We start from the raw sequence: 22,079 nt of genomic DNA, 5'->3' as shown, positions 1-22,079 counted from the left end.
GCAGCCTGAAGATTATGATACGGGTTATCGCCATTGATTGTGCATCATGTGAAGCAGCCATGGTTTAGAGACATAGAGTGAACTCTTGACATTCATAGTATTACTCATCTCTCTCTTTGTATTAAACTAGTCTCTATATTGAATACATAGATAAGTTGTATTATTCTATTCATAGTACTTCACTTTGAAATCTTATTATTGCAGAAGCTCTTGTACTGATACCACCAGGTTTTGGCATTTCATAATGTATTTGATTCTCTTATCTCATTTATTCAATATTCTTTTCTATATATAATTGGGTAGTCCGTTACTAGCCGTTCTGGACTATGGGTTAGCTTAACTACTGGTGGGTTATAGTAGGCATCATCATGACTTGAAAGATAGGGTCATGATACAATGAAAAATGAGATAGATACCTTGAATTCCAATCAAACTTGGGAGATTATTACTCTGCCTAAAGGGAAAAAATATATTGGTTGCAGGTAGATATATAAAGTAAAGTATAAGTCTTCAGGTGATGTTGAAAGGTTTAAAGCTAGACTTGTAGAAAAGGGAGATGGACAAAGAGAATGAATTGATTACAAAGAAACATTTTCACCTGTTGTGAAAATGAAAACAATAAGAACTATAATTGCTATTGCAACTAGGAAGCAGTGGTTTATACAGCGTCTGGATATTTATAATGTATTCTTTAATGTTGATATCAATGATGAAGTATACATAGACCTACCTCGGGGATTTTCTTGTCAGGGGGAGAATGCACTATGCAGACTACTCAAATCCCTATATGGACTAAAGCAAGCACCAAGGCAGAGGAATACAAAATCATCAGAAGGATTCACTTTGGTGATAGTATATATAGATGACATACTGATCACTGGAGATAGTCTAAAATTGAGTAGTCTAAAACTGATAGAAGAAACCAAGGCAGTCCTACATCAGAACTTCAAGATGAAAGATCAAGGTGAGTTGAGATTTTTCCTTGGAATAGAATTTGCAAGATCTGACAAAGAGATATTAATGCATTAAAGAAAGTATGCATTGAAACTACAATCTGAGTTAGTCTTAATAGCTGCAAAACCTGTAGCTACTCCTATGTATTACAACATCAAATTGACATCTAAAAAGTTTGATGAATATGGTAAACAAGGGCAAGCTACTGACGATCTACCAACATATTAGGTTTCTTATCAGAAATTGATTGGTAAGCTGTTGTACCTAATTATGACAAGGTTAGACATAGCCTTTTGTGTTCAAAAACTAGGTCAGTTCCTTCAAGAGCCTAAGAAGTCTCACATGGAGGCAACACTTAGAGTTATGAAGTATGTTCAAAACCAACCAGGTCAAGGTGTGCTATTATATAGTAATCCAGATGACATAGTAAGTACCTACTATGATGCAGACTGGGCATCATGCCCTCAAACTAGAAGGTCTGTAACTGGCTACTTTGTAAAGGTTGGAAAATCAATAGTGTCCTAGAAATCAAAGAAGCAAACTATTGTTTCTAAAAGTTCATTTGAAGTAGAATTTAGAAGCCTTGCAGTAGTAACAACAGAGTTGGTATGGATTTTAGGTCTGATGAAGGATGTTTGAAATGATGTAGTCCTACTTGTGGATGTATTCAGTGATAGAAAATCTACTCTACAAAAAGTAGTAAATCCAATATACCATGAGAGGACAAAACGTATTGATATTAATTGACAAAACGTATTGATATTAATTGCTTTTTTATCAGATAAAAAAAGTTCAAGGGATGATTAGAACTCATTATATTGCAACTCAAGATCAGCTTTCATACATGCTAACTAAGGGGTTTACAAGAGCATAACAAGTTCATCTTAATACCAAGATTTGAATTTGTGACATTTTCATACCTTCCTATCTTGAGGAGGAGTGTTGAATATTTAAAGAGTAGAGAAGAAAAAAGAAGAGTGGAGCGGAACAAAGAAGAAACAAAATAGACTTGTTTAATTTTTTTGTTATAACTATTCGTCCAACAGTTAGTTACAAAACTGTTGATGGCTAGTTAGTTAGTTAGCCTATGCACAAGTCTATCACTATATAAAACTATGTACATTGAAGAAAAATAAAAGTACTACTCTACTTCTCTATCTCTCAAGGTCTTTCTCTCCTCCTCTCTTCTTCTTTCTCCAAATTTGTATTTTATCTTTAATTGCTTCTACCAAGAAGGGTAGAATTGCTTGGTTAATTAAACCATTATAGTATAACCATTTGGTAGATACACTTTCTTTGGATTTTGTAACTCTATAACAGTCTTGTTAAATAATAATTATGAGTCACCAACTCTGTGATTGGTAGCACCAGTAGCTAGAATCTATTTCTCTAAATTAGAAGAAGCTAAACAAGAAGAAATAACTACATTTGTTATATTTCCAGACTCAGTAGATGTGTTGACAGAGTCATTATTTTTTATCAGTTGGAAGATTTGCTTATATTATTCCTTAGTAAAGGCTGCATTTCCAATCTGCCTTAGTTGATCCATTTAATTATTTGAAGATACTGATTGTCCTGCATCTTTCGTATAATAACCACCTTGATCTACTGGATAATAATAAGAACCCAAGGATACATTGTATGCTGTGTTAGACCCTTCACGCATGAGCTTCTTCTTGGCTTTATAATCTTGTGGATAGCCAACCAACTTCTAGCAGTTCTATTTGCCGTGCCCTTTGAGTTTACAGAAATCACATTGCCCCGTGACATTTATCTTGTACTTGTGACCTTGGCTTCCACCTACTCCATTTTTTGCATACATGTCTAGCTCAAGATTCTTACCAGTAGCTGTATCATTCATTCCTAAAATCCCTACCAAACTTGCAATGGATTTGGGACTTTCATCACTTATTATCATTGCATAAGATTGGTTAACATTTGGGAGAGGGGTAATAAGCAAGATTTAATTCCTTGCTTATGTGTAGGACCCATTCAGACCCATAAGAAACTGAAAAAGTTTTAGTTTTTGAAAGATGTAACACATACTCCTTTGATTTATCACATTCACATTCAGGTGCAGGCACAAGAGCCTCAAACCTTGTTAAACCTTTCATATAGCTCCTTCCAGACAACACTATCCATAGATGTATACATAATTCTACCAAGAAATCCTTTAGAAATAGAGTTCATGATCCAAGACAGCATAATTACATTCACTCTCTCTTAGTGACTACTCAATTCAGTAGAGAACTTATCGTTAATACCTAACTTACTTCTCCCTAGTAAAGCTATGCGCATGGATATAAACCAGATTGAGAAATTCTCAACACCTATTAATTGAAAGGAGATGATTTGTATACCACTTACATCAGAAGGGGTTAGAAAGAGAGGATGATTGTAACCCAATATACTGGGATTAATTTTGAATGCCTCACCAGATTCAACAACAACATTTGATTCACCATTATTGCAGATTTACAATTCTTGATTCAAGACTTCTTGATTGTGAAAAAACCAATACACTTAATACCCTAGAATCGATTTTGCTCTACTAGTTTTTCTAGTAAGTAAAACTCTGATACCATCTTAAAATAGGTCTTAGGCCTAACTTTTATTCCCAAATCTAGCTCATAGGGAAAAGGATTACCCAAGCCTTATAAAGAGACCACCCATCTCATTAACCACTAATGCAGGATTTTCTTTCTTTATCACCCCACCTCACTCCCAGGCCTAGTTAACTGGATGTGGACAATTTCCCTGAATCTCCATTCGGGGGCCCAATATTCAGTGAGATGGGCCCTGTTCTGATACCATATAATTAACCAAGGAGTTCTATACTTCTTGGTAGAAATAATTGAAGATAAAATACAGATTAAGAGTAAGAAGAAGAAGAAGTGATGAGGAGAGAAAGATCATTAAAGATAGAGAAGTAGAGTAGTATTTTCATTATTCTTTAATGTACATAGACTTCGACATTTATAGACTTTTGTATGAACTAACTAACTAACTAGCTAGCCGTTAGGACAAACAATTATAACTGAAAAAGTGAACTAGTCTATTTTGTTTCTTCTTTGTTTTGCTCCACTCTTCTTTGTTCTGCTCTTCTCTTCATATATTCAACAAATGGTCACTCATGTGGGAACTAGCTGTTTATTAGTAGGAAACAACCTTACAAATACCTATCATATTCCAGAGTTTTCATGTAGTCTCCTATCAATGTCACAAGTGACTAAGGAATGGCATTGTTCAATGAATTTCTTCCCTGATTTTTGTGTTTTCAAGGATCCTTGAAAGGTGAAGGGGATTGGGAAGCTTGATGGAAGCTTATATCTACTGGTAGATCGGTCAAAGAATGAAGTTACAGTAGCAACTACTAAAGTAACTGTGGAAAAGACTCAAGATGAAGTGGATTTGTGGCACCAAAGGTTGGGACATGCTTAAACTAGTATGTTGAAAAGAATTGTAGATTAAGGAGTACAAGTAATAGAAGCTTAGCAAGAGGCTTTGATGTGGCTGACATCTTTCCTTGATACAAATTTCTTCATTTTCTCAGTCCAGCAAAGCAAACATTTCTAGATGCCCATCGTAAGGTAGATTTAATTGTTGAGGATGTCATTAACGAGCGCAAGAAGAATCTTGCAACTCACAAAAGTGATGATACATTAGAAGGTGAAGACCTAGTTGATGTCTTACTAAGACTTCTGAAGGATAAAAGTCTTCAGTTTCCCATCACCAATGACAATTTCAAAGCTATTATTGTAGTAAGTATCGAATATTGTGCTTGTTCTTATTTAACCATATAGTACTTCCTTATCCATTGCCATATATACATAAAATGACTAATTACGAAGAGTTAGTTGTACAAATCTTAATTTTGATGTGTAATTAAGAGCTTTGCAAAAACTTTGGTGAAAAAATTGGTCACAAAAAAAAGTTAGATCAGGAAATACCATGTGCGACAATGATAGTAACTTGTCCATAAATTACAGGACATGTTTGCTGCTGGAACAGAAAATTCATCAACAACAACTGTATGAGCTATGGTTGAAATGATGAAAAATAAATGTATACTCACCAAAGCACAAGCAGAAGTGCGAGAAGCCTTCAGGGACAAAGTAACATTCAATAAAATTGATGTGGAGGTGCTGAAATTCTTAAAGTTTGTTGTTAAAGAAACTATGAGATTTCACGCACCAGTTCCACTTTTGATCCCTAGAGAATGTAGGGAAGAGACAAACATAAACAGCTACACTATTCCTGTGAAAACCAAAGTCATGGTTAATGTTTGGGCACTGGGAAGAGATCCAAAATATTGGGACGACGTAGAAAGCTTTAAGCCAGAGAGATTCAAGCAGTGCTATATGGACTTGGTTGGTAATAATTTTGAATATCTCCCTTTGGCAGTGGGAGGAGGATGTGTCCCGGGATGTCATTTGGTTTAGCTAATGTTTATTTACCATTGGCTCAATTGCTTTACCACTTCGATTGGAAACTCCCTACTGGAATGGAGCCAAGAGACTTGGATGTGACTGAATCAAGTGGAGCCACTGCCACCAAAAAAAGTGGCCTTCATTTGATTGTCACTCCTTATCAACCTTAATGAAATCAAGTTTTGTAAGTTCTTTTTATTATAGTGAAGTATATGAGATAAAAGAACAGAGGCGGATCTAGAATTTTAAGCTTGTGAGTTCCTTGAGCAAAATAAAAATCCAACAAAAAGTGAGTAATGGGGTTAGAACGCACAACCAAGAGACCAACAATGTTTCAACATGCACTTGCTTTGCCACTAGACCAACAACACAATTTATTGTGTGTCCTTAGCTTATAATTTTTATATATTTACTAGATTTTTCAATATAAATATAAGATCCGTATGAAAGTTAGTGGGTTCCCTGTTACCCCACCGTCCCTTCTGAATCTGCTCTTGTAAAAGAGTGTATCTCTTTTAAGTTATTATAGTCTGTTGAGATTATCAAGTTTACAATTTATCACTAGAATGATATTATCTGACACATTTCGAGTATTATATTTTTCACATTTAAAAATCTTGGTGTCTTTATTACTCTCTTGTTCTTTTTATCCATCGTGAATATTGTTCATGTGGATATTATTTTCTAACAACGTGGAATTATAGTCATGGAAAACAATGGTCCACTGTCATTTCAGGTGCTCCCATCTCACCAATTTGTTTTTATGAGAAATGGTTACTACTTATGAAAGACATTCTTGGCTCTCAATATGATGTATGTGAGGAACTAATCTTACTTTGATAGTTGGTTATCGAGTGTTGAACTTGAAACTTTTAAAGTTTGAGATAGTTATCTTACATTACAATAAAAATTGAGCAATAGCCATCAAAGACATTCTGTCAACTTTTCTTCCTTGGATACACAAAACATAAAAACTAATTATGAGGCGTAAAGAAAAAGTGCAAGAAAGTTATTTGGCCTGTTGAATGTGAAAGCAATGTAAATATATGAATTGGACTTAATTTGAATATGATATAACTTCTAGCTAAATTCAATGTCTATTATAACTAATAACAAACTAACTGAATAAATGGAGTAATTCATTTGTCACCATTGTTGGAAAAAAAATAGTTTTGACTTCAAACTAGCTATTCCTGTATCCTCCTTCAAAATAGCTTAATTTATTCCTCTGCCTTTTTGACTAATGTTCTGACTATATTTTATTGCGATCAAATCACTTACCTACCATACCAAATGCATAACGTATTATTAAGGAACAACTAATTTATTTTTAAATGATTTAAAAAGTTAAAAAAAAAAACTGTATAAAGTTCCTATTTTATTCTTTTTGGCCACCTAATTTGACATGATGAGTCTATTTAAGAAATTCGACGGCATAATGGAACCTCTCTATATATAATATTTGAGAGACAGAGAGAACTTTTCTTTCATTTATTTAAATGCTAATATTGCGTAAGTTATTCATCATCATTTTATTTATTTGATTAAAGTCCTTAGATAGATGAAGAGCCCAGAACCTTATATATGCTACAGAAGAGTAGCCAACATACTAACATATCAGTCAAAATTGCCACAGAAGGCCCTATATATTGAATTCCAAGGTGGCAACTACTGACCTATTAAATTCTTTCTTTTTCTTCTTCTTCTTTTTTTTTCGGGTGGGGGGGCTCCCAACTGAACTTCGAAGAATCAACGAAGAAAAATGGTGTTATATAAAAAATGAACAAATAAAAAATGTTATTCAACAGACAAGATCTCAGGATAACTGTCATGATACAATCTTTTTTGATAAAAGAAACATGCACTAGAAATCAATTAAAATCTAAAAAACACATGAAAGATGCCACAAGAGTGAGGACGACAAAGGAACTTTAAAAAGTTGATGCCATTAAGGTTGATAAGGAGTGGCAATCAAGTAAAGGTCATTTTTCAGGGAGGAAGTTACTCCAGCTGATTCAGCCAAGTCCAAATCTCTTGGCTCCATTCCTCTAGGGAGTTTCCAATCGAAGTGATAAAGTAATTGAGCCAACGGCAAATAAACATTAGCTAAACCAAATGATATTCCTGGACAAATCCTCCTTCCACTGCCAAAGGGAAGATACTCAAAATTATTACCATTAAAGTCCACAGAATACTGCTCAAATCTCTCTGGCTTAAAACTTTCTGCGTCATCCCAATATTTTGGATCTCTTCCGATTGCCCAAACATTAACCATGACCTTGGTCTTCAGTGGAATAGTGTAGTCGTTTAAGTTGGTCTCTTCCATGCATTCTCTTAGGGTCAAAAGTGGAACTGGTGGATGAAGTCGTAGAGTTTCTTTAACGACTAACTTTAAGTATTTTAGCTCCTCTACATCGAATGTCACATTGTCTCTAAAGGCTTCTCGCACTTCTGCTTGAGCTTTGGCAAATACACTTGGATTTTTCATCATTTCAGCCATAGCCCATACAGTCGTTGTTGAGGAAGTTTCTGTTCCAGCACCAAACATATCCTGCAATTTATGGCCAAGTTAATAAATCAAAAGCACACAAGCTATGCTCATTGTATAATGTGACCATCGAACATGCTCTTTCCTCATCCATCTATTTTGAATATCTAACTTTTACGCCAGACTTATTTCAAATCTCTTTCTTACAAATCAAAAGTTTAGTATTCCTAACTAGAAAATTTTACTGATTAATATTTTAGCTATGGCAATGGATATTGAAGGACTATATGGTTAAGTAAGAACATGGATATTATTCAATACTTACAATAATAATAGCTTTGATATTATCGTTGGTAATGGGAAATTCAAGACTTCTATCCTTCTTAACTCTTAGAAGGACATCAATTAGGTCTTCATCTCCTAATGCATCATCACCCTTGTGAGCTGTTGCAAGGTTCTTCTTGCGCTCGTTGATGATATCCTCAACAATTGAATCTACCTGGCGATGGACATCTAGAAGTTTTTTCTTAGTTTTACTGAGAGAATGAAGAAACTTGTATGAAGGGAAGACGTCAGCCACATCAAAGCCTCCTGCTAATCTTATCACTTCTCCAATTAGTTTTATAAACTTGTCTTGCTCCTTTAGTACTTGCCCAAATGCCGATCTACATGTCATGGAGCTTGTGAACCAAATGATACTTTCTGTAAAATTAACCGGTGAGCCAGAAGATGAAGAGGATCGGATAGAGTCAATGAGACTAATGGCTTCTTCATTTCTAATTGAGCTAAACGATCGGACATTTTTGGCGCTCAGTAGTTCCATCACACAAATTTTACGCATTTGTCTCCAGTATTCACCTGGTAAAATAGATATGGTCAAGTGTCATTAAAAATCTAGCAAAACAAATCCTGGATGCCGATAACTAAGACAACAACAAAAATATATCAAAACAGACACAACAATATAACATGGATTGACCAATTATTAGCCTACATATGAGTAGATCAGGTTTACATTCTCCCACTAAAAAGGACTCCTTTTAGCATTTCATTGTGGATGCAATATATTAATTCGAAAAAAAAAAAAGGATTCTATATTTTTTCATACAGATATTTTTTCTAAGAAAAGTAAAATTAATTATGGAAAAAATGTACTTTTGTCCGTGAAGAAAAAGTAAATTCCAAATATAGTGGAAATATATTAGGGAAAACACCTAATTAAGACTCACCGTAGGGGCTAAAGGCTATGTCGCACCTATTGTAAAAGACAATATCCATGGCCATGAGTTTAGGCCTAGATGCAAAAGCGAGGTCATGAGTCTTTAGTACTTGTTTAGCCAACTCAGAAGAAGTAACAACAACTGAAGAAAATTCACCAAGCTGAAGATGCATGAGCGGTCCATATTTTTTGGCTAAATCTCTAAAGACGTGGTGTGGAGGTCCACTAGCGATGTGATGCATATTTCCTATAAGAGGAAGTTTCCATGGACCTGGAGGCAATTTTTTGGTTTGGTTATTGGATTTCTTCCATTTCTTTAGCAAAAAGAGGAAAGATAGAAAAAGGAAGATGGAAGTCAAGCTGAAGAATTGCATTTTGGGAGAGATAGTAATTGTGTTTGGTGATTCTTCAAAATTCATTTGCATATGCTCTTATATATAGGTTTCTGGTTTGATTGGCAAATAATGGGACACGTTGATACAAATATAATAGCGTTATTTTCAGTAACTTGGAATTCAATAAGTCAAATAATTGCCCATATAAAGACTCTAATAAGGTGGCTGGGAAATTGATTTTATAATTAGTAGTTGCCAGCTTGGAATTCAATCGGTCCTACTAAGCTGTAGCAATTTTGACTGATGTGGAGTCGAGGGGTAAGGCGAGTCATTTTATTGATATTGAATAAGAGGTAAATCTCAAAACAAGAATTATATTTTTTATTTTTTATTTTGCTCTGGAATGTTTTTGATAAGTTTATCCTAGGACTCACTCAAAAACTTCTTTGGAAACAGTGATGTGGACAACATGTAAGGTTTTTGGTTAAGTTATAACAGTTAAGGGATAAGAGGAAGGGAATTTTTAGACCAAATATTAATGGCGAGACATTTTTGAACCAAACTATTAATGGGTGACATTTTTGTCCAATTTCAAATCAAAGTCAATACGAAAGGGAATATATAAAATTTCTCTTGGCTTTTTTGTTTTTTGAGACTCCAAAGAAACTACCAGCTCATGTTGTTCGTTGGGTATACATTGGGTAAATTCAAACAGTTTGCAAATGATATAAGAGATATAAATTGCGCTAGAGAAGTCCTAAACGATAAGATCAACTGAAAAGGCACTGACAAGAAAAATCAATCCCTCAACTCACTTATGGGATACCACCAGTTGTACCAACGTAGTAGCCCCTACGGGCTATGGGTTGTCATTTCTGTCAACGGATGGAAAAGAATCTATATATAATATAAAGGAGAGTCATACGCAAGGTGATGTGGCACCTCTCTGTGACCTCTATATTCCTATTTATCTATTTTTTTCTTTTTTTTTGATCTTTTTCACATTTTTTAAAATTATTTTTTCTGTATAAAAAATTCTATATATAATTCACATCTTTTCATCTTCATAACACCTACTCTTACTTAGTATTACTAATATCCATAACTCCCAAAGCTTTCATGTTTATAACTCTAATTATTTAATAAATAATTTTATGACCCTTAAAATTTCACATAAATAATACTCCTATTTAAATAAAATTGTTTAGAGTCATATTGACTATGATAAATTTTCAAGTGAAGGGGAAACTCCATTAGGGTCAAAATTTTCATTGTGAGGTTCGATCATTGGTATTTGTACATAGCTTTCTTCATGTAGTATTTGGTTTTTGTAAATATCTCATGGGGTAAATTTGTGATAGTACACCTTTCAATAGCTTTTCATTCTGGGGTTTCATAAATGTTATTTATTGTCCGTTTTATGAAGTTTCTAATAGCAATCAATGTGTTGTTTCTACCTATGTTTCTTTTTTTTTTTTTCACCTTATTTTTAGAATGATTTGAATATGTTATGCAATATATTATATCTTGTTCCTTTAACTCTTAACTATAATATATTTTTTATTTTTCGTACTTAGTTTTTTCTACTATTTTCGAATGATTTGATTATGTCATATTGTAATAGAGCTCATCTTTTTCTTACAATTCTTAACTATAGTATTGCTTACATTTTTCATGTTTTTTTTTTTATGACATTAATATTTTGTCTCTAGGTTACTGTGTTTTTTAAAGTGAGAAAGAGAAGTAACTCATACATGCATGTTGCTTAAGAAACTATATATATTTTCTTAGACAAATTTTTAATAAGTCTATTGAATGAAAATAAGAATGTAAAGTTAATTTGTATTACTCTCTATAATATAGTTTAATTCATAAAAATTATTTATTCATATTAAAATGCAATCTTTTTATCTTTTTCTTTTTTTTTGATTAAACTTCTTAATATTTTTAAGTTTTCAGAGATCATTATAATTAGTGGCAAAATCAAGTTTTCATTAAAAATGCACACGCGAACTAGCTGGAGGAAGATTGGATGAACTCCTGAGTTTATGCTAGCTCTACCCCTAATTACAATCATATGTTGGTCTAAACTACCTTTCAAGATTACTACCTAAAAAAACTGTAAAAGATATTACATTTGATAAATTATTTAGTAATGATATGTCTTTCACAAACGTAAGTGGCTAATGAAAAGACAACAAGATTCATGCATAATTTTTTCATTTAATTATAATCTCATTATAATTGTATTTATGATTAATAGGTGATTATATCATCAATTATAGAAAATCTTTCATCTCTATCGATACGCCCCACCATGTTGCTCTCCTATATGTGCTTAAATTTTGCAACTTTCACTCTTTACTATTTAACATCTTGCAACAGTGTGATTATGATGAAAACTATAAGAAAAAAGAAAACATTAATTATACGTGGCAGGCAAAAAGATATAATGATCAAGACTATAAGGAAAAAAGAAAAGATTAATTATACGTGGCAGGCAAAAGGATATATGACGGAGGTGGATGCCTATTGAAGCTATCAAAGTATAACATCAGAGGTTTTTGCTACAACTTGAAAAGTATTAGCATCAATCAAATTATGATATTTATTTTTCTCACTTCAAGAATTTAAGATTTGTATTAATATTTTCTCATTTTTATAAAAAGAAATTATTCCTCCAAATTTCCCTTAAGTTAATCTAAAGAATTTATTGTCATTGAAGTTTAGTATTTCATAATGTACAATAATTTAGTAATAATCAAATTTGACATTTGAAAATCTTACGAGTTGTCACAAGTAAAAAGAAGGTTTTTTATAACCTATAATACATATACAAAAAAAATTTCTGCGAGAAATTTTTATCAGAACGATAATAATAGTATGAATTTAATTGATTATAAATTTATAATGTTTGAATAGTGAAAGGTTTACAATATTCTCTATGGCTGAAAAAATATTTTTGTGTATATTTATATAATACTACATGTGTATTTGGTATCATTGTATAAAATTCTAATATTCTACGATCGAGTTTCATAAAGTCCTTTAATTAATTTTTAATATTTTATAAAATATTAAATTATATATTTAATAACGTATTTCATGACCGCGCAAAGAGCAACTCAATTTAGTAGTTTATAAAATAACAATAAAGTCTTAGGCTGGCAAGCTGAAAGTATTGAAGAACAATTACTATTAAGAATAAAATAAAATTTTGAACTTTTACAATGACAAATATTTAGATAAATAATTTTGAGTAGTTTTCAAAATCGCTGCTGCCACTCTTGCAAGTATATAGTCAAAGTAAGGCAGCAATTATTATATAAAGTAATATTCCTCCAAATTTGAATTAAGAAAAGATGGCTATGCTCACAGTCAACTTACATACAACTAAAAAAATATTAGAAAATTTATTGTGTGTCCTTATACCACACTATATATACTTATTCTTTGTCTTCCATTTAAGTCATCAGCTCTCAACGTAAGTGTTGCATACTTCTTTCTTCAATATTTAAGTTAAGTGTTACATTCTTTCTTACTTAAAAGAAGAAGAAATACTATCATATTTAGCAATGGTCTCAACGGCAGTTTGCAATAATACAGTTAACCATATTGAAGAAGAAGAAGAGATTGTTCGTCCCATCGCCAACTTCTCTCCAAGTCTATGGGGTGATCGTTTCCTTTCTTTCTCCATCGAAAACCTGGTAATTAATTAATATTCGCCATCTTTTCTTCATAGTACCTTCTTATTTCTTTGATTTTATTAGATAATGTAGTGTGATTTTTTTTGTCTTTTGGATATATTGGTAGGCTGAACAAAAGTATGCTCAAGAAATTGAACCGCTGAAGGAACAAACAAAGAGTATGTTGTTGGCCACTGGAATGAAATTGGTGGAGACATTGAATTTGATTGATGTTATTGAACGCCTTGGCATAGCCTATCACTTTGAGAAAGAAATCAATGAGATTTTGGATCGGATTTGCAATGAAAATTCAAACTTCGAGGGCGATGTCTATAATGAAGATCTATGCACTTGTACTCTTCAATTCCGATTGCTTAGGCAACATGGGTACACTATCTCTCTAAATAAGTACCTCTTGAAGTACTACAAGTTCAATATTGTCGTAATCATATATATAGATATATAATCCATTTGATATGAAGGCTAATATTGTGTGTTCTTCGTTGAAAGTCAGAAATCTTCAGCGAATTCCTAGATGGAAATGGCAGACTTAAGGAGTCTCTTGCTAGTGATGTCCTAGGATTATTGATCTTGTATGAAGCTTCACATGTAAGGTCTCATGGTGAAGACATCTTAGAAGATGCACTCGCTTTCTCCACTACTCATCTAGAGTCTGCAACTCCACATTTGGAATATCCTCTTAAGGAGCAAGTGAGGCATGCCCTTGAGCAATCTTTGCACAAAGGTATTCCTCGAATTGAGATTCAATTCTTCATCTCATCAATCTACGACAAGCAGACAATAAAGAATGATGTGTTACTTCGATTTGCCAAATTGGATTACAACATGCTCCAAATGCTGCACAAACAAGAACTTGCTGAAGTATCACGGTGAGATTATATAAAAACGGTAAAAAATTTTGATTGATCATTTATCAAGTAAGTACTGATGTTAATTTGTTATGTTGCAGGTGGTGGAAAGATTTGAATTTCGTGAACACACTTCCATATGCTAGAGATAGAGTAGTTGAATGCTACTTTTGGGCATTAGGAGTATATTATGAGCCTCAATATTCTCAAGCTCGTGTCATGCTCGTTAAGACCATAGCAATGATTTCGATTGTGGATGACACCTACGATGCTTATGGTACAGTTGAAGAACTTTCCATATACACGGACGTCATACAAAGGTATGGACATCACCAATTCACTTGTTCTAATATACCTTGAAAGAGAATATCATGAAAAACATTAAACCAAGCATTTGCTCATTATATTTATACTAATTTACCTTATCTTTGTCACCTTTCAGATGGGATATTAAAGAAATTGATAGTCTGCCTGATTACATGAAAATCAGTTACAAAGCTCTTCTAGATCTTTACAAGGACTATGAAAAGGAAATGTCTAGAGATGGAAGATCTCACGTTGTTTATTACGCAAAAGAAAGAGTGAGTCTCAACGACTTAACTATCAATTTACTTTTATCCTTTATACATTTCTGTCTTTGCTTTTTCCTCACATGTTTTTGTGAATATAAACTAGAGGTAATTGGGTTACAATTTTCTAACACTTTGAATTTGTATGCTTGGTTTTCACAGCTGAAAGAATTGGTAAAAAGTTATAATATTGAGGCAAAATGGTTTATTGAAGGACATATGCCTCCTGCTTCTGAATACCTGCGCAATGCATTTTTAACTACCACTTACTACTATCTTGCCACAACATCGTATTTGGGAATGAAGTATGCTAAGGAGCAGCAATTTGAGTGGTTTTCGAAAAATCCTAAGATTCTTGAAGGTTGTGTGACAATATGCCGAGTTATTGATCACATAGCCACATACGAGGTATGAGACTATGAGTTGTATATCATAAAGTCATTAACATTTTAAGTTATTTGAACAAATAGATTGTTTTTAACAATCGAAGAAATATAAAAGCTAAACCCTAATTTAATCGCCTTTGCAGGTCGAGAAAGACAGGGGACAACTTTCAACGGTAATTGAGTGCTACATGAGAGATTATAGTGTATCGACAAAAGAGGCAATGGCTAAATTTCAGGAAATGGGTGAGGCGGGATGGAAGGATATTAATGAAGGAATGCTTAGGCCCACTCCCATATCTATGGAGTTTTTATCTCGCATTCTCAATCTTTCTCAGCTTGTTGACGTTACATATAAACACAATGAAGATGGATACACTCATCCCGAGAAATTCATAAAACCTCACATCATTGCCACGGTTGTTGACTCCTTCAAAATTTAACCTGACAATCGTTGGTTTAAGAAAATCTCCACTCTCTTTGTCGAGAAAGTAATACGTTTTTTTCTTATTTTTTTTCACGCTTGTGCAGTGTAGTTCCTACCTAGGACCTGCTTATAACAAGTTCCTTATGTTTTTTACTTTCTTGATTAAACAAGTAAAGTCAGAATGTTTGTAGTTTCTAATTCAGTATGGTCCATAGTAATCCCTGTATTTTGTAATAATGCATATGATCTATTTATACTATTCTGTCCTTTTAACCAAAAGTTTCAATATTGAAATATTTGACGAAGACAACTGTCAATCAAAATTGTGAGAGAAAGATGTATGTAACACCCCGCGTTTTCAAACTAGAAATCAAAATGTTGTTCCTACGTGTGCAAGCTCTAATAGAAATTATTTCCAAGTGAGAATAAGTGTCATGATCTATATCTTCGTGTTTGAAGTGCTTTTGAGGTGAAAAATCTTCATAGGAATCACCCAAAACTATCCAAAACACAAGATTTAAGCCCCAAAGAGCTTTTGTTACATCATTATTCTCTTTTCCTGTTTAAGAAAATCCTAGAGCCCCAAAAATCAAGAATCAAGCTCCTAAGTAAATAATCCCAAGAAACTAATCAAGATTTGAATTTTTATCCTTTAAACTAAGTAATCTAAGGTATGTGAGATTTCTCTAAACATCATAGGCATAATTTTTACTGTTTTTATCTATATGAAGGATCCCCAATCATGTTTTATAAAGGAGTGTTTTGTTATTATATTGAAAATCATGGAGTTGTTTTGAAGCAAGCATATGTTTGTCTCTATCTAAATTAGTCTTTATATTTCATTTTATTGTAAAGTGTGAATAAGAGCATGAATGATTAAACTCCCTCTCCTACGATGTTATTTTTTATTTCAAGTATGGTGGCTTGTGTAAATGTATGAATTTCTTGAAAGGAAACTAAATGATGAATGCTTTACTGATGATCATGAACAATTCTATTTACTACATGTAGATGGGGTATTTTTCTATGGTAAATGTCTACTTGGTCAAATTAACACTTTTCATGAGTTTTAAGTGGTGACCACCTATTGATTTTACAATTGGGAGGAGAATGTTTTGATGAAAATTTAAATGAAAGGTCTATTGCGTAACTCTCTCTCATAAGATGTTTAAAAGCTAGGGGTGGTCATTAATATAATAATTAGTGGAAAGGGTTTTTGATATGATATGATGTTATTTGATTAACTTACAAGTTAGGGCATGACGATACCCGATGATTTCATGCCCTTAACAAGATAGTGTTGAATGTTTTGAAAGTATGAACATGTTTTCTTTAAAGAACTAAAGGTGGCGTTTGAGTGCAAGGGCTCATCGTTGGAAATCGTACTTGCTGATGCGGGAATTATGATATATGATCCTACATGAAAGGACAATTTTAGGACATCTCACATGGGGGGATTTCTTGTGGTATGCTTACATTGGGGTATCACCACTCTAATTTTGGTGGCTACTTAGATTGAAGGCTTGGCTGCCGAGTCAAGGGAGGGTTCCACATAGCCCGTGGAATTCCAAATTTGTAGGGTATACCGACTAGCTCAGAAGAATAATAAAGGGTAAGTCTAAGTTTTAAAGAATTGTTTTGAAATACACTAAAGTATGCCCATGTAGTTTAACTTGCATTGTGTTCATGGTTATTATGAATTCTCTCATCTATTTTGTATAAAAAGCATGCTATTTTCAGGTTGTTTCACATACCAGTACAATTGTATTGACACCCTATATTTTACGATCTGAGGCACAGTCTCGGGGTCCCACTAAGCAGTTGGTAGAATCCTGTTAGAGTCTGCAATTGATGAGTCTCCCCTTATTTTGGAAGGCCTGTTGTAGAATATTCTTAGTTTATTTTGATTTATGGCTGAAAGGGGGTCTTGTCCTAGTTTTTAGACGTATATTGGTCTTGGTATTGTTAGAGATTTCACAGACTGGTGTCGTGTGTTTTCAAACATTATCAATTAAATTTTGAATTGTTCATTTAAAGTAAGAGAGTAACCATGTTTTCGTTTTTCCATATTTCCGTATTTTCTTATTGTATATAAATTGTGTATATGATTTCCCGAAATGAGTCGCTTCCCTCTTTCCTTCACCACCAGTTGGAGCACAGTCTTCGCGGTCTCAAGGTTATCAACAGGACAAGCCCAATAACATGGCTATGAGCTTTTTCCTTACTCAGACCCCAAGTGGGCAGGGTGACAAGACTTTGATGAAGGGCTCTCAGGCCTTCAAGGTTTGGGATGCCCGTCACGGCCAGGACCTCAGTTCAGGTCATGACAAACTTGGTATCAGAGCATGATTCATGGTCCCAGGGTGTCTCCAAAATTGCATCGGGTAGAATCCTGTTTATGGGTATGTAGTGCACCACACTTATAAGTAGGAAGCTACTAGGCATTTAGGAATGTTTCCCTTTTTTCATGTTCTAGTTCACGCTATGGAGTTAGAATATTCTTCTTTCATACTCTAGTTCATGTGATGGCATCGTCCATACGAAAGTTATCCCAATTCTTTTCTTACCCTGATGTTCTTAGATATGTCTCCTTGTTGAGGTGATTCAAGTGTAGAAGCTTAAAGTCTAAATGATGTGGTTCTTATTAATTGAGTCATAAACGATTATGAAATTGCACAAGGACTTAAGGGGAGTCCATAAGTGCTTTAAGGTGCATTGATTTAAGATTGTACCCCTGTTTACATCAATCATGCATTTGAGCCTGAGGTATAAAGCGTATTTAGTCCCCTTCATGATTCTTGTTGCAAATGTCATGCTTAAGGCTAGTGATATATGTCAGAATGTTGGAATAATATTTCCACCCAAGTAGTACTATTTGCTAAGGTGTCATACCCTATTGGTAGTAAGATGATTAGTGATATAACATCACCAGGTTAGAATTTAGAATGAGGGTGACTTTTGCGTAAGGAAGATAGTTTAGTTATATAACCGTTGATTGGGGGATGGGTTGCCATTTGATAGTGATAGAATAATGTGGTAGCAATATTTGTAGATTGTATGGTAGTTTGTGGAGAAAGTGTTTGACTATGATATTATCTATTCAAAATGGGGATGGAGCCTAGAGTGGATAGTTATGATGGTTATAGAAATCCCTTATAGGCATAGACTCATTATTGCATATGGAATTTCGAAGGTAGTTGTGATGTATGCATGGGTAAGTAACGATGGAGTGAGAAAGTAGAATATGTTGATGAGATCGTAATGGGTTATCTTATAAGGTTAAGATCGACCGACTGTCCCTATTATGTGACTTTACCCCTTCCTTCTTTGATTGTCTTTTCTTTGGTAATTGTAAGCTAGTACTGCATGTGAGAAGGTGTGCGGTGGATTCTAAGATGTGGTAGTAATGTTGTGGAGAGAATGAACTTGTGGGCGGTAGTTAAGTTAAATGGCATAGTTGGGTTGATTCCCCAATTTGATGGAATAGTTAGTATGTGACTTGCTTTATCGGTGCTATATTATTGGTGTTGTTAGACAATAGCCTTTGAACTTTAGATGTGGAGTGTAGTGGTAAAAATAGTAGCTTAAGATTAATAATGCATGTTTTGTGGGAGTAAGTAGTAGGCTTGATTCGATGTGTGCAATAGCCTAGGTGAGCAATTTGTGAAAAAAAAAGGGTCGATAATTTTGATATATTTATATACATGGGACTAGTGTTATAATGATTAATTGTGGTTGAATCATTAAACTCATAGGAGTGTGGGTATATAAGATTAAGTTGGCCCCCCCCTCATTAGATAAAGTTTTATGTGTATAAGTGTTTGGTGTACCTAGTCTTTTTTCTCAAAATTTGTAGTATGGAGACATCTAGGGAAGACTAAGGAGTTGTTGTATGGTTTTCTTTATAGATAAATTGAGAAAATACAGGTAGGCAATATGTGCCTTTGGTATAGTTTGTAAAATTTGTTAAGTTGTAATGGTATATGGTTAGAGGTCTAATGTTTGAATGTTGAGTAGTGGAGGTCAGATCATTATGTGATAAGGAGTGTAGATGCGGATGTTCATGAGAGTTTAAGTTGTAGGGTGATGGTTATAGAGGCTAGCTAAAGTCGAGAGTAGCATTCCCGATAAGCAATGCCTTCAAAGTATAGTTTATCAGGGGAAGTTTAGATTATATGTGTATGGTGATACCCCGTTGTGTTGAGAGTTGTGCTTGTAGATTTAATGACAAGATATGTCCTCAAGTCTAGGATTGCGACTTTGATCTAAAGGGGAGATGGTGAATAAAGGTAGTTCTTAAATTTTCTCAGTGTGGCAAGTTACGGGGAGGAGTCATGATAAACCTATTCCTATTCACGAATATTCCTCCTGCTTCAATTTAAGAGGTCAATGTACCAATGTCTTATTTATTCAAGTTCTGCCTATGCCTAAGGTATAAGATCTCTATGTAGCTCATGTAATGTTCTGACCTCGAAACTAGAAGAAATGATGTCTCAGTAAATCTAGACTTTCATGTATTCAATCTCTATGTTATGATATTCATGATCCATAAATCCATGTCCCGGATCATGCTTTGTTCTAAGGAACTATGTTTTCATATGTCGCTGACTTATTTTATGTTGGGATTAGCCAAAATAATAAAGTTGTGCGAACTCATGACAATTTCAGCACTAAAAATGAGAAGTGATAGCTTCGAGTAGAATTCCTTGTCTTAAGTGTTGACTTCATGAATTCCAAACTTATGTTATACAACCCATGATGTAAGCACTTATGTTTCTCACTATGGTCTATACTAAGGAATCATGCTATATTGTGTTTATGCCAGAGTAACTCTCTACTTATGATCAAAACACTTGATATATGAAGCACTTCGTGATTGTATCATATCTCCACCTAATGTTCTCAACAAATATGGTTTATAATTGAGTAGTGTTTCTCCCATTCGTGATGCTTATGCTTGGGCCCCTTAATGACCCAACGAATGATAGTATGATAAGTAGTTATGGAAGAGTACCAGTGACTTAGGAAGGGGGAGTAGATGTTCATGAAGGTGAAAATTTTGATGTGATTTCCTTATTTAAGGTTTTAAGTGATAGAAGAAAGAAGGGGATGAACTTTTATTATGAATAGTAGTAGGGATGAAGGTATGTAGCGAAAATACTTGTAAGAATGATTGAAACTATGGGTCTTAATGGAGAGACCCATTAAGTAGGTGTAGTAATGATAGGCTCGAAAGTTGTGATTGATGAAAACACAAACCGATGTGCCATGTGGTTAGTATTCCTTGAATTAAGACTTGAGGTTGTTGGATTATAGTGATGAGGTGAGGTGATTTCTTAGTGTGATGTTGAGTACGTGGTCCCATAGTTTAAGTTAGCACCTTTTAACTTTGAATTAGGCTTCAACATGGAAGTATTGTGTGTGGGAACTCAAACTCTTCTGGTTAGAAGTGTTATGGGAGAATTGTGAGTTGGAAATGATGAAGAATGTTAATTGTTGGTTTGGGGCATAGAAAAGTAGTGTCTCTAAGTTTAAGTCTTTTCGTTGTATCTTGTAAGATGGAGAATGCTTCTATTCTTATGTCTCATGAGAACCTCATCTCATGTCTTGTACCAATTTTAATCAGGCCGAGGATTCTTAGGAAAATTCATGCCTTACAATGTTTTGATCTTGTGCCAAAAAACACATGCCAGAATCATGTCGATGTCAAGTTTCCTTATCTCATGTTTCGTGTTTACACATTTCCCTAGGGGTTATCATGAAGCTTGTTTGATGCCTTTGCATCTTTTGTTGAGGAAAATGTTCAATGCGATATTACGTTCTTTATTCTACAGTTTTAGAACTTCCAAAAGTCCCTACCGATCATTTAGGGACGAATGATACCAAAGGGGAGATAATGCAACACCCACATTTTCAAACTAGAAATCGAACTATTGTTCCTACGTGTATAAGCTCTAACAGAAATTATTTCTAAGTGAGAATAAGTGTCATGATCTATATCTTCGTGTTTGAAGTACTTTCGAGGTGAAAAATCTTCATAGAAATCACTTAGAGCGAAGTTGAGCTAAGAACCTTTGATTCGGCTAAATCTTCATATTCGATTTTACAAGGATCTACTTTGAACGTGTATAACTTTTAATACAAGTAGAATTTTTTAGCTCAAGACCCACCAAATTGTAGATAATTGATTCATCTTTTCAACTATACCAATTTTACCTTAATCTGATACCCGAGTGAAAAGTTATAGCCATTTTTGTGAGAGAGGCAGTGAGGTCACGCGATTAGCATGCGACGCACGCTTCATTTCACCCCTTATTTTCCAGTTTCTGTTTTCCTTCTTTTTGAGGGCAATACTGGAATTTACCTCACCCAAAACCATCCAAAACACAAGATTTAAGCCCCCAAAGAGCTTTTGTTACATCATTATTCTCTTTTCCTCTTCAAGAAAACCCTAGATCCCCAAAGATCAAGAATCAAGATCCTAAATCAAGAATTCCAAGAAACTAATAAAGATTTGGGTTTTTATCCTTCAAACTAAGTAATCTAAGGTATGTGGGTGTAACACCTCGCACTTTCAGCCTAAAATTTAAACCATCGTTACTACGTGTATAGACCCGAACAAAATGATTCTTTGTTAATATATGTGTGGTGATGAATCCTACAGTGTGGTAATATATTTGAACATGAATTGAGTTTACAAAAATCCTCTAACACAAATA

At 33.9% G+C, this 22,079-nt stretch overlaps 2 protein-coding genes and 1 pseudogene across 3 annotated transcripts; 2 read left to right on the top strand and 1 right to left on the bottom strand.

Annotated features, from left to right (window-relative positions):
• The first annotated feature begins 609 nt into the window (after positions 1–609).
• LOC107849457 lies at positions 610–7,102 on the top strand (annotated as a pseudogene).
• A 62-nt stretch (positions 7,103–7,164) lies between these two features.
• Positions 7,165–9,525, bottom strand: LOC107851150 (cytochrome P450 71D7). Its single transcript, XM_016696076.2, has 3 exons — positions 9,102–9,525; positions 8,198–8,730; positions 7,165–7,935 (listed from the first exon to the last, which is right to left on the bottom strand). Exons 1-3 carry the CDS (start codon positions 9,514–9,516, stop codon positions 7,333–7,335), a joined length of 1,551 nt encoding a protein of 516 aa, XP_016551562.2. The 5' UTR covers positions 9,517–9,525; the 3' UTR covers positions 7,165–7,332.
• Positions 9,526–12,912: 3,387 nt separating this feature from the next.
• LOC107851151 (5-epiaristolochene synthase-like) lies at positions 12,913–15,633 on the top strand. Of its 2 annotated transcripts, none has more exons than XM_016696077.2 (7): positions 12,913–13,133; positions 13,240–13,516; positions 13,627–14,002; positions 14,083–14,301; positions 14,424–14,562; positions 14,713–14,958; positions 15,080–15,633. In XM_016696077.2, exons 1-7 carry the CDS (start codon positions 13,002–13,004, stop codon positions 15,374–15,376), a joined length of 1,686 nt encoding a protein of 561 aa, XP_016551563.2. In that variant the 5' UTR covers positions 12,913–13,001; the 3' UTR covers positions 15,377–15,633. The 2 variants fall into 2 exon arrangements, with proteins under 2 accessions (XP_016551563.2, XP_047256706.1); XM_047400750.1 differs by having other exon boundaries at positions 12,917–13,133; positions 13,240–13,499.
• Positions 15,634–22,079: the final 6,446 nt, after the last annotated feature.

Source organism: Capsicum annuum, chromosome 12 (genome assembly GCF_002878395.1).
Source record: "Capsicum annuum cultivar UCD-10X-F1 chromosome 12, UCD10Xv1.1, whole genome shotgun sequence".
In the NCBI taxonomy this organism is placed as follows: Eukaryota; Viridiplantae; Streptophyta; class Magnoliopsida; order Solanales; family Solanaceae; genus Capsicum; species Capsicum annuum.
This window is presented reverse-complemented; position numbering and strand designations above follow the sequence as displayed.

Bases quoted from the DNA above. Each gene is read 5' to 3' on its own strand.
- LOC107851150 (XM_016696076.2), bottom strand. From the start codon at position 9,516: ATGCAAATGAATTTTGAAGAATCACCAAACACAATTACTATCTCTCCC. The intron at 8,731-9,101 runs GTGAGTCTTAAT...CTATTTTACCAG, and splicing joins CATAGCCTTTAGCCCCTACG to GTGAATACTGGAGACAAATG. The intron at 7,936-8,197 runs GTAAGTATTGAA...CATAAATTGCAG, and splicing joins ATATCAAAGCTATTATTATT to GATATGTTTGGTGCTGGAAC.
- LOC107851151 (XM_016696077.2), top strand. From the start codon at position 13,002: ATGGTCTCAACGGCAGTTTGCAATAATACAGTTAACCATATTGAAGAA. The intron at 14,003-14,082 runs GTGAGATTATAT...GTTATGTTGCAG, and splicing joins GAACTTGCTGAAGTATCACG to GTGGTGGAAAGATTTGAATT. The intron at 14,959-15,079 runs GTATGAGACTAT...TCGCCTTTGCAG, and splicing joins ATCACATAGCCACATACGAG to GTCGAGAAAGACAGGGGACA.